Source organism: Pieris rapae, chromosome 20 (genome assembly GCF_905147795.1).
Source record: "Pieris rapae chromosome 20, ilPieRapa1.1, whole genome shotgun sequence".
Taxonomy (NCBI): domain Eukaryota; kingdom Metazoa; phylum Arthropoda; class Insecta; order Lepidoptera; family Pieridae; genus Pieris; species Pieris rapae.
In genome coordinates, this window is record NC_059528.1 from 2,516,597 (window position 1) to 2,530,077 (window position 13,481).

Sequence of the window (13,481 nt, forward strand, 5' to 3'; positions counted from 1 at the left end):
TGGATGGATGAGTACACAGCCTAAAATAATTCCAGTATTTATGTAACAGGAGGTTCAACTGATATTAAGTTATACCGCAGCCTCTGAACACTCAGAATGCCAGGAGGCTTGCAAGTGCCTTGCCAGCCTTTTAAGAAATGGGTCCACTCTGACTCAAAATTACACCAATTCTCCCATGAGTTCCATGCTTTATTGGTTTAAGGAGAAAATTAATAACATTGATTCTCATGAATATTGGCTTTTCCTAATGACGCCCTCTATTGTTTTTTTTATGAACAATAGTAGTACTTAGTAATAATGCAAAAAGAAGAAGAACAAGAAAATTCCATGAATTCAATTAATGCCATAGACCTTACCATATCATATTATAATATAGTAGTAGTTAGTTAATATACTTTTGTTAATTGCGCCATCTATCGAGCCTAAATAAAACCTTTTACTACCCAACATTTATATAATTTTTAAAGCCGTCCACAAGATATCGCTATTGTTCATCGAAACATAGTTTTAGATTCTTGTTCTTCTTCAATCTGAAATTGTTACACTTGATTATTAACACTTAAAATTATTATTACTAATGAATTATAATAATGCAATAGATACTAAATAGGTAATTTAGCTCTGCAGCAATCTTAAATCTCAGAACAGTTCAGCACCGACTCAGGCCATCAGAGCCAGCCATTTTATTTCACTAGTTTAGGGTTTAAGTGTAGGGTTTTTTGTAGATATTTTGAGTTAAATTTTCATTCGACATTGAAACATTACTTTCAGATGGTCACACAATTGATTTATTTTTACGTGGTATATATTTTCTTGAATAATTATTGTGTAAGATTATTGCTTTTTCAAATTTTTCATCCTGGCTACCCACAGATTGACGTCAGAGCCCTTTACCGCTTAGGTATTGAGTATTCTACCTACGCACAGATTGTACGTCATTTTTTCATTTCATCAAGAGTATATGTCGCTTGTTGTGTTTATTGATTGATTTGACTCGTGAATCGTGATATCATTTTATCATTACATCAGTTGAAATTAGTTCTCTGATTCGTGTAGTTATTCGGAGCGCTCATATTTAATTTCCAATTGCTGCTAAATAAATCAGCAACTAAACTTTGGATAATTATTAAAGGCGACATAAATAATTCTAAAGCGTTTCTAACATTCCAAGTTTTTTAAATATGGAGAGTTTGTATAGCATATTTGTAATATTCTTCTTTGTATTTATTTTTAAAACCTCAGAAGTATTAACTTTCGAAGTGGATACATACGATTTTTTGATGCCTAACGTTCATCCCCACAGGGTAAGTTTAAATATACATATTTATGTTTTCGTTTAATCACTAAAAAAGTAATTTACAACTTAAGTTTATTTTTCGTAAATTATTATTTATTCGGTATTCGTCTTAATATCTCAAGATAAATTAAGCAAACTAGCAAATTACTATACACATAAATTGAGCTTAAAGCTCCCATTTAATATAGATAGAAATATATATAATAGGGCTTGGGTAGAGTTGTCTGTCCTTATTGTTTACTGTTAAAACTTATGACACAGAAAAATACTTTCAAGTTTTTCGGTTAGTTATTATATTGTTTGTAAGATTGCATTACAATTGCATCTTATATGGTATTTTTATTAATTATCAGAAGTATTTCTCAAATCTTATCACAATTTGATAGCAATCAAGTGTTTGATTGCCTGATGGATCAATAATAGATAACATTATTAGGCATTATCTTATCTCTTAATTAAAGCAAATTTATATATCTGTATAACCTTTGAATTAAAATGTAAACAATAAATTTAAATATCTTATAAGATTATATAAACAAAGTAAGTATATCATATTTAATATTGTATTTGATGTCAACAGACAGAGATTTACTTAAATCAAACTTATTCAATATTAACAAAACCACTGAACTTAGATTTAGGTAAAATATATATCATTAATGTATGTAGCACAGTGTTATAACACTTATACCATTGAAAATAAAATTATTCTACATTAATATTACTTATATATTACACACTAACAATTATAATATATTCTATATAACATAATCTAACTAAAATATGCAACTTATAGGCTTTCATTAACATGATTAGTATCTGAACAAGAATAGATTGAACATATTTTCAATTAAGTGTGAAGGTCAGCAACAATAATATCTGTACACATTTTATTATTACAAAATATATATGTATATATTCTGTATCATCTATAAATATCTCTAAATTCATTAGTTAATTAGTTTTTCCTTCTGCAGCAATGGATTTGATTACCCGAGAAATTGTGCTTCTGATATGTAGATATTTGAAAAGTGTAAATAGACTTAAACATCTATTTGTGTCTAACTCACATTGTTGGTAAGATTAAGCCTGATATGTTATACTCTTGACAATTTATATATACCTATATTGTTGCAATCAATGTATATACTTATCTATATTATCATAATTTTACAATATATACGTAATATTATTCTAATGATAAATATATAACAGATTTGGTATAATTTTGTAATCTTCTTATATTATTAATTTCTATTTAACTTTACCAGGCTTTGTAGAGAATATTTGCCGTGATGCTTGGCTGATAATAATTTATGTAGCATATAATTACAATTCCTAACCCTAGACTATAGTGTAGCTTATAAGGCCAGGTGCTTATGTATTGAGTTAATCACAATAAATATGATATAATAATATATTAGCTGACTTGGAAATATTTATAATTTGTATTGTATTGACCAAATGTTCAATTTGTTTTTATATGCCTAACATATATACAATAAAATTTATATTTTCTCTTGTTTTGAGAGTTTAAACAAGAAAATCATAAGAGACAAACATTGTACAATATCTTGTATCAAAAATAAATTACTGGGGATGTGGGCGTTATCAGATTATCAATGGCAGATTAAGCACTAATCAATACTATTAAATTGCAGGACGAGCTCTACCTATGTACTCCAATCAGAATATCACCAAACCAGAACTTTTATATTGGTATGTCATCTGTTATTAGTTTTTAAGTTTTATAGTTTATTTTATTCGCATTAATTTTTTATGTTATATATATATATTTTTTAATTCTTAAGTCGAAAACGAATTATTAAATAAAACTAGATTAACGCATTTATCTATAGTAGAAATCACGTGATTTCTACAATTAAAAGGAATTTTGTTCTCGTAGAACACACATGAACTGACACTTATTTCATGATAGATTCATTCGTCCATAGCGCATATATAAAGATTTATAAGATCTATCTCTTTATATTTTGAATAATCATAATGTGTCTTATATATAAACGTAATAAGTCGTTCATAATTATGATTATTAGGGGAATAACAGTTGAGTCACGATAATGTTGTTAATAATTTAATGATTCCCGGTATTGTTTAATTATATTTATGTTACAATTAATAATTTAATGCTAAAAATCATCTTATTTATCACCGGTATTAATTTATCTAGATAAATAAAATTAATCGGTAAACACGAAGACGGCTGGAGCAATTTTAGTATGTTTATGTAAATTTTTATTTATTTATACTTTGAACTGAAAAATTTGTAAAATTGCACGGGAAGACTCGGTTTTTTTTTCGGAAAAGCGAACAGTCTTGATGGGGTAGCAAAATGTTTCAAATGTCGATATGAAGCAGCCGTGAAACGGTGTTCGCCGGGGTAGATAGTTCTAGTAATAAAATCGTAGTTTTCTATCAATTGTCCAATTGGTAAAGCAAAAGCTTTAGAAATCTTGTTTTGAGGTCGAAGTTTCACGTAATAAATAATGTATAATAAAAATAAATTCGACGTTTTTATATTCTTAGAATTTATACTTACTACAATAAATTTTCCAGTGGGATTTAAACCTAATGCAACTATGCATACCGCTCATCATATGCTTCTCTATGGATGCTCGGAACCTGGCTCCAACGACCCAGTATGGTAAGCATTATCGTCACTCAAGCAGCACTATTATATCCCTTTAACTTGGCGTGCGTTGCAACAGGCGTTCCCGTTCTGGCTAAGAGATTAGATGAGATTAATATTCCTCTTCGTAGTCTTTAATACTGAAGGTGGAGCTTGCTGCTTCCAAACCACTCTATCCGCACCTTGAGGGCATTAGGAATCTGCCATCACTCCTCCCTACCATTACCAGTTTCTTGAGATTATTCGGTTCTCTCCTGGTAGGTAATATGGCCAAAGTAGCTAAGCACCTGCTGGTAAATTATAGTTGACAGTCCTGTGATGATCTTTAGTAGGTGGAAATTGACTAATTCAAATTAGATTAATATTAGAAATTTATTAAAAAATCAAAATATCATTATTACAGCTAGTATAAGATCAATGGTAATAAAAATTTAAGTTTTTATGTTTGATGTTGTAAAAAAATAAAATGCATATAGTATATGCTCCAAGCTTGGTCAACTATATACAATATATTCTAACAGCGAGAAATTGTATGCCGTAATTCATAAATTTACAAAGAACATTTACAAATTCAAGAGACATTTTTATGTATGATAATCAAAAGTAACAGTAAAAATGCGTCTGCCCATAGTAACATACTCTATGTTATTTAAAATGCTCTTATGACCTGAATAACAGGTATTTGTTTGTATTGAATGTTTGCCTTGGTTATTTACATAACACTATGTATTCAATACTGCAGTGAAAATAAACATGAAATGATGATAAATAAATAATCGTTTATACAAAAACGAAACTGTTCAGAATTTGTATTATAGATGGATATCAAAGGATTTTCTATTGACAAGTTGCTTAATTAACACAATTTAATGAATATTAAAATTGTATACGAAGTTTTAGACGCACGCCTACAAGTGTTTGTTCGTTAAGGGTGAATGAAGGATAAGATTTTTGAAAACATTTTTTACTTGTTACGTCAAAGGAGTATAACTTCTAACGCGTGTACATTTTTCTTGTGTCAGTAATGCTAAACTCATAAATTACCTATTTAAAAGAGTACCGAGAGTTTTTTTTACGCCGCCTTTTTCTCTTCTACAACCTCTGTCTTCTTTGCCGCTGAGTAGGGTTGTCTACCGATACATCTTATATTCCATAATAAACATTTTTTTTATTTATTGAATTTGTTACCACTGGTTTATTTTGCGCTCATGTCTTCGTGTTAATGCAATTTCAGGAGTTGCGGTGAAATGCAGAGCAACCAAGTGGATAAGTTGTATACCACAGCTAGTCCGTGCCGGTCGGGTTCTCAGGTATATTTCAAATAGACTCTAATAAAATAGTGCGTGCGTACAAAGTACACATTTCAGAAGTGAAACCTTGTAAATTAATTAATACTAAGGTAAAAGCCCCAATATATGATCATGTACCGGTATATGTTCACTCCAAGTATTTGAATATTTATGTTCACACTGTATACGTGCCAATAATAATATAAAGAAATAAAAATCTGCGTTTACTGTATAAGACGTTATCTAAAGTTCTAATATGTAACTACTAAACGAATACATCAACCGATAGTATTTTTTGCTCGATCTCCCTTTCTAACTTAATTTTACCCTCAAGCGCCTAAAGAAGTTTCACTTCAAAAATTAATTTATATATAATTATAATAATTATATATATTAAAACGGCTTCTAAATGTATTTACATATTTCAATATAGCTAGAAACTTTCATGGGTTTTAACCTCGGATTGAATTTTTTATTTTCCTTTTAATAGGCAAGTATCCATCGGTGCTACGATTGTAATTATTTTAGCTGTATTCCTTCACTGTCTGAGCAGTGTTTTGCCGGGATTCGAATTAGGTCATCATAGATCTTAGTCGAAATATGTATATTCACAACTAATATTTTTAAGATTATTAAGATTAATAGGCGGCATTGAATGATGAATTGATAAGGACAGATCACGTCAAATACAAAATAAAGGAGGCCACATATTAAAAAACACAGTCCAAAATTTAAAAAAATATATTCTTTTTGTCTCTAATAATAATTAATAATTTAAAATAATTATGTTGACGTTTCACTCAATCAGACTTATACAGAATATATTTTATTAGGTGTCCATATACTTTTGACCGGTATATTTTAAATAAAAGTTGTCTAATTATTTAAACAACTTAGTGACGCTACAATCTTATTGCTTGACCTCAGATTTTTATATTTCATTCGTGATATTTTTTTAATAGGCGAATAGGTGATTTTGCCTGATACAAGGCGATTCTTGGGTCTTAGACATTCTGTTTTCTATAAGATGTTATCCTTTACCAGCGATTAATTGCGCATATAGAAAGTCCGATACCCAATCGTGATTCGAACTCACGACGTCAGTGTTGAGAGTCGTCTGCACCAACCACTAACCTATATTGCTCTTAACAAAAAAAAAACAAATGAATTTATTCAGAATAAACAATTTATTAAAATTCTTAAAACTACTTTAATAATTGGTTAAGTTGTATCGTAATTAGCATCCAACAAAGAATACTAATGACGTCAACCTTTTAGCTAAATCTTTAATATTGTTCTGATATTGATGATTTCACAAAATTTTAGTCAAGTGTACAATCGCTATTGTTATTAATGAATTTTTAATATAGGTAATTTCAGTCTTATCAAAATGTTTTTTGTAATTAATTACAACTTTAATTTCACACTGATAATTGGTACAATACTCGCATATAAGCGTAGATAAAGAAACAATATGGAATAAAAACATACCTAGCACGGTACTAAAAATACTAACTATCTGAACATAATTGTATTGATAGATAATTTATATGCGGTATATAAAGATCATATGAGTGAAGTTTGAATTTTCAGAAGATTTTTTTATTTGCCACCTTGATGGCTGGAAATCTTCCCCAGTCAGTTTCACACGGCATTTTCTTTTGCTAACTAGCGAACTGTGGAATGACTCCCAGTAGGGATCATTCCAGAGATACGTCCTCCAACTATTTAAAATTCGAGCGTACTCCTCCCTCAATGGCAACGCATCCACTAAAAATGGGTGTCTATGGGCTGCGATGACTGTCCTTTTTGGGCGTCCCGCAGGCTGTCCCCCTATTACAAAAAAAAAGTATTTTCTGCATTTAAATTGGTCCATAGCTATTATGGAACTTATACGTTGTTGTTCTTTAGGCGCGTTATGAAAAATTGATAACTATGCTCAAGTTGTATTTTCTAGTAATTTCATATTTAGAACTCGTGTTTCGTAGCAGTGCAATTAAACAGTGTGAATAAATAAATATTATTTTGGTGTTTTTAAATCAATTTCATTTACGACTGTGATAGTATTTACTAATAAAATCGTTTTGATTAATTTTATTATTTATCCTTGATCACTACTACATTTTACTTATTTTTTTTTCGATACGTCAAAGAACTTATGACGCGTGTACATAAGTACACACACTCTTTTTTTATAATAATGTACATAGTTCATTCATTATGAATATATTTTAAGACAGAGATCAAAATATATAATTTGAATTTGTCTATTGCGCGTTGAGACAGTGTTTAACTGATACGGGGAAGCGCGTAACAGCTAGGTCGGAAGCTTAAACTGCCTTTCTGCCTACCTAAAAATGTTATGTGTCTGAAATTACTCTATTGATTATGACAGCACAAAAATACTAGAGACTAAGTCCATGGATTCTCGTCAATCGGATGAATTCTCGTCAAGAACAGGTTTCTTGCATCGGCTATGCATGAAGCGGCGGTGTTTCGATTGTTTTAGTGCGTTGTTTGTGCAATTTTTGAGGGTAAAGGTGTTTTGTTGTATATTATGTCACTTAAGTTAATTATAATTAACTAAATATTTTCGACGTCCTGGTGGACAGAAAAACTGTGTTCAGTTTATGTTTGCACCATACAAACTTCTACAATTTAAGATTATTTATACAATAAATAAATAAATGGGCAACCGTTAATGTGTTTTAATTCCTTATTCGCCTTTAGCCGGTCTTAGTGAACTCTATGGATTACAGATTGTGTACGCCTGGGCACGAGACGCGCCAAGCCTGGAGCTTCCCAAAGATGTCGGCTTTTTAATTGGACAAGATTCGCCAATCAAATACCTCGTACTTCAAGTTCATTACATGACCAAGTTTCCAGGTAAAGAAGTATTTTTTAATAGTACCTATTTAATATAGTTAAGTCAAGAATAGGTATGCATTATCGAAACGGAATATCTATGTTTGCGTATTTCCCTTGAATAAATTTACTGATGTAATGTTTAATAGTATTACATAATGTAGTGGTATTGTAAAACGTAATAATAAAAAATTGTAACAATTATAATTATTTTTTCTGATTACAAAATTTATAATCTTTAAGACAAAAAAAGTTATTACTAAAACAATCAAAGCAATTTATTTATTTATTTATCCTAAAGCTATCATAAATTATATATAATTATAAACAAATACACTGAAAATATAGCCAATGATGGAATACATAATACATTTTACAACAAAAAGTTTTACTAAAGGGAACAATAATAATAATATATAATAATAAAACAATTTGCTAAAAATCATGGAATTCGAAGAACCCTTTTCTTAAGATGCAAATTTCTATAGGCTGCGAAAGTATAAAAACATATGTTTTAAACTTATATGATTTTAATCAACCCTTATGATTGATTATTTGATTTTAATGTTAAGAATTTGAATGCCCAGTTTTTAATTTTTATTATATTATATAAAAAAAATTAATATTTCAGAAGGAAAAACTGACAATTCAGGCGTGTTTTTAAAGTACACTCAAGAAACGTAAGTGACATTTATTTATTATTTTTTATTCCATTCGAGTTTTCGTGTTGCCTTTTTTCTGATAATTACTGAATTAAATTAAGGGTAATTATTGAATATTTACATTCTACCCTTTTTCTTCATGTGACCTGTGTACTAATTCAGTAATGACTTGCTCCATTTTGACTATCCTCTGACGGTATGCCCAGCCCACTTCCATTACAGTTCATTAATCGTGATAGTTACATCTTTTGGTTTGTGTGATTTTTTATTATTGAAATGTTTATTCTGTCATAAAGTTTTTCCTCATCATGCTTCAAGTTTGACTGCCGTCAGTCAATTTAGGCAGATGCTCGTGTTCTCTCCAAACAAAAATCAAATACATATAATTATTAAAGATAGGTTACGTAATCATTAAAAAAAAACGGCGGAGAGTTAATTGCCAGTTCTTCTCTTCCGTTCTACGCCCTTGATATGAGAACTGGCAGTAAATGTAAAATTAGAAGCATTTAATATTTCTTTTTTTTGACCTTCATAAGTGTACATTATGTTACCTACATGAATAAATGATTTTTGAATGCTTTCAGAATGCCACGTCAGGCAGGCGTAATACTTCTAGGAACAAGTGGAGTCATCCCACCAGATTCTGTAGAACATATGGAAACTGCCTGTATCATGAAAGAAGAGAAGGTCATACATCCCTTCGCTTTTAGAACTCACACGCATGGCCTTGGTAAGTCTAGGCTCACCCAGAAGATGCCAGTTTGTCTTGGTCTAAGAACATTATCAACAGTTCCATGTGTTTAATGATCAATTGCATTGAAAACCTTCTTAACAGAACAATTTGAATCAGCTATTCTGCTGTACGCCCACTTATGATGATACAAATTAATCATTATTTGTCTTCTTGCGTCACAACTTTTATTTTTGCCCATTTTGAACAAAATGTAAAATAAAATTTAGCTTATTTTTTTATGGCAATATTGTAAACTTTATGCCAGTTTCAAGTAAAAATATTTAATTTTAAATTGCCTTCAAAATAATAAAGCCCAAGAACGAAATGTTTTTCTCCAATTTTAAAAAAAGAACGAGCTAGGAATGCATTTTTTTTTAATTCCAATGAGACGTCTAACCGGCCAGTAACAGAAAATAAATTACATGCTTATTTTGTAATTAAAACTATCAAATGTTATCTATTTTATGCAAATAATGAGTTTTTTACTTAGTTTTACTTTTTTCCAATAGAAATCTAGATTATTAGTGAAAATACAATAAATTTCCAGGCAAAAAAGTGTCAGGCTACGTAGTCCGCAAATCAATGCAAGGCGACAAATGGGAGTTGATCGGCAGTAAGGACCCGCAGTTGCCGCAAATGTTCTATCCAGTAGTTAACACGGACCCTATTGGCAAGTTTGACGTACTGGCTGCTAGATGTGTCATGAATAATACTAGGCATGAGCTGGTTAAGATCGGGTGAGTATTTTGGCCTTATCCTGCCAAACCACATATCAAAATATATTGAAAAGTTACTGCAATTTTTCCCCTGTTTTTTAAATTAATTCTTACATATATATTTTATTTAATATGAACTCGAATGTTCAATTTCTCAATGTAAATGACTTGGTTTTAAACTTTTTTTTTGGCAAGGTTTTAAAAATCATTTTAGAATGTTTAAAATGTGGAAATTGTTATTTTTAATTCTGTTAATTTTTGGCTTTTAATATTTACATTATCATGAACCTGCCAAACTTATTAAAGCAAGATGGCGCTATGACTTAATATTATTTATTTTGTATGTTTTAAAGTTGGCACAGAGAGGAAGGAATTTAAAAAGTCCACTGACTTCACAAAAAATTTGGAAAGTAAATAATAATTTTAAAAATCCCGATTTAACGAATCTCCATAATGATTTTATAAGTTTTCTTACCCTGAATATTTACATAAGTTTTTTTTTGTTGTCTCATTTATGAATTTTGACTTTTACAAATATATTTTCAGGGCAACGAACAGAGATGAAATGTGCAACTTCTATCTCATGTACTGGGTGGAGAATGACACTCCACTTAAAATGAAGTACTGTTTCTCGTCGGGACCGCCGTATTACTATTGGGGCATGGGGCCAGAGAACTTCAACCGTATCCCCGATCTCGACAATACTGTATAAATATATCTTCTATTTTGACGGAAAATTTTGTCTCAATTCCATTGATTTGCACAATGTTATATTGCGTTTTTTTTTTTAATCTCAATTATTACATATCATAAACAAACAAACAAAATATATAAGTGAAATATTATATTGCATAAACCTAGTTTGAGCTGTATTCGGGCGATATTTTGTTTTTTTATGTACTTACAAAAAAATACCAATTTAAAATTCGGACCAAAACTTTTTTTTTAATTGCAAAATTTTTCGTCAACTCGTGCAATTTGACCCAGTAGGTAAGTAAGTGTTCCTAGAATATATTGGATCTGAGGTATGAAATGTAATTTCATTACCCTATATTTAAGTGTAAAGCATTCCCAAAAAATTATAAAAAAATATGCTCAGTGTCAAGACCGCTTAAAAAAAAGGAAAAAAAAATGGTCTTAAATGCACAAAGTATGTGTGTAATGTTGGACCCATATCAATGTACTTAAATCTATTTTTCCAAAGAAATTCAGTGTATCAAGCTTTGTATTTTTATCCCTACGACTCAAATTCAAATCAATTCTTGTACGCATCTTACATCAATTGTTTTTATTTATTATTATAATTACTAATTAAAAAGGTTTTACTCAGCTTGGTACACTCCTTATATATAAGACATTGGCAGCTATAATATTTTTAATACACGCCAAATTAGTTAAATTTGTAGAAATAACATTCCGATTAATGAAATCATAGTTTTAATAAAAATATATAGATTATTTATATTTACTTCCCGTACTGAGACATCGACTTTAGCTGCGCCTTAAGTTATGTTTAAACTAATTTCAATATAAACATTCTTATTAATGGTTAATGAATTGTGACTGTCTGTTAAATGCAATACTATTGACATTTTATGTGTTAATGTTTATATACATTTGTATATTTAGCCACACAATTTCTCTAAATTGTATTATGTGTTGTTAACGACGACAAAAAATGTATGCACGAGTAGTTTTAATTATTATAAATTATTAATTTTATACCCTTAGGAAAATGGTCCTTCGAGCCGGATTTTGGTTTATTCGTGAAAAGTCTAAATAAGTAATATAATTTAGCTAAATAGACCTATTTAATAAAAGTATTTACGTTTAAAAATAATGAGGTATATTTCTATTTAATTACCGGCTCGAAGGACCAGTGTTTCCGAAGAGTCGATCGATATTTATAACTAAAGTTAAATTCACACTTTAATTCGTATTGAAAATGCATTTTATCATAATTTTAATTATATATTGCGATTATTTGCGAAAATCACATTCCTCTAGTCAATACTTAATTTAGTGTAAAGTATTATATTTTCTTTAAGTAATACTATTTTACGAAATTAACATGTCTGAAAAAGACTTTTCTCAAAATTCCTATGTAAAACAATAATTTATAATGTTTCTAAGACTGTTGTTTTAAAGTAACAAAATCGTTTAAAGATTTTCTTCAATTTATGCAAATTTTATACTTTAGTTTAGATTTTTACGATTATATTTTATTTATTATTTTAAAACTTCTTATATTATTTTGCAATGTACCCTATATTTACTTTGAAACTATATCTACTGTTAAACGGCGTCTGATACAAAGCTTAAAATAATGGTCTATTTGAAAAGATTGTAAAAACAATTACAGAATATTTAATAGTGTTAAAAATCTGTAGAAATTATTATTTTTAATTTCTTTTTGGCTTAAATAAAATTGAGAGGCAAACCAAGATTTAACCAGGTTGGCGTCGTTATGACGTGTACGTCCAAAAGCAACGTGTTACGTACGCAAAAATGTTTTTTACGTGTCATTCTTAATATACACACATATTCCAAAACAGGTGAAGATATTATTTTAAACGCTGCGTCATCGTCGATAGGAATTATCTGTAACCGTTTTTTTTCACGTGACTGACGTATAAAATTTGTATAGTTTAAGTTTTTGAAAAAATAACCGTACTTTATAAGATATTTTCGTCCATATAACGTTTCTTAAAACCATATTTTATACAGATTAAAATATTTATTCATTTGTAAGATGTCAAATAGGCTATTATTAATTAGTTTCGTAGTACTAAAAACGGTAAATATAAAAAAACAAGTTCTGTATTAAAAAAAGAAACTTTATAGTATTTTGTTTAGCAAATTCTGTTTTCTAAATTGAGTTAAACTTATTTCTGTATATTTTACGATATCTATCTATCTCTCTCTTTATGTCTTTTTTTATCTACTTGACGTTTTGAGTTTTACAGAAGCGGCGAGAATTTCAAATTCAAATTAATGTAATTTGTTATTTATAAAAGTTTTATTTAAGTTTGTATAGCTCCCGAAAATATAGCAAGAGTCCTTGAATAAGGTTTTTAAGTATTTTTCTATTTAAAGCAAAAAAACTTGCAAGAGCGCGTCAACGCCGCGCGTGACGCCGCGTACGTACGAACGTACCATACGTACGTTTAATTTTGCAAAAGAAACACTAAGTTTTTAATCTAAATTTGATGTCTTGATACCCTAGCAATTAACAATGACCTTTGGAACGAAAATGGACTTCGATTTAT

At 29.4% G+C, this 13,481-nt stretch overlaps 1 protein-coding gene across 1 annotated transcript; it reads left to right on the forward strand.

The window, feature by feature from the left end:
- The first annotated feature begins 928 nt into the window (after positions 1–928).
- Positions 929–12,384, forward strand: LOC110993134 (peptidylglycine alpha-hydroxylating monooxygenase). The gene is made up of 9 exons (XM_022259268.2): positions 929–1,304; positions 2,959–3,016; positions 3,875–3,962; positions 5,182–5,257; positions 7,996–8,122; positions 8,733–8,781; positions 9,348–9,493; positions 10,044–10,233; positions 10,759–12,384. The coding sequence occupies exons 1-9, from the start codon at positions 1,182–1,184 to the stop codon at positions 10,922–10,924; spliced, it is 1,023 nt and encodes a 340-aa protein (XP_022114960.2). The 5' UTR covers positions 929–1,181; the 3' UTR covers positions 10,925–12,384.
- The last annotated feature ends 1,097 nt before the right edge of the window (positions 12,385–13,481 follow it).

What these genes read in the sequence shown, in the direction of transcription:
- LOC110993134 (XM_022259268.2), top strand. Translation starts at nt 1,182, where the DNA reads ATGGAGAGTTTGTATAGCATATTTGTAATATTCTTCTTTGTATTTATT. An exon ending in AAACCAGAACTTTTATATTG is followed by an intron (nt 3,017 to 3,874) that starts GTATGTCATCTG and finishes TAAATTTTCCAG; the next exon opens with TGGGATTTAAACCTAATGCA. An exon ending in CATGAGCTGGTTAAGATCGG is followed by an intron (nt 10,234 to 10,758) that starts GTGAGTATTTTG and finishes ATATATTTTCAG; the next exon opens with GGCAACGAACAGAGATGAAA.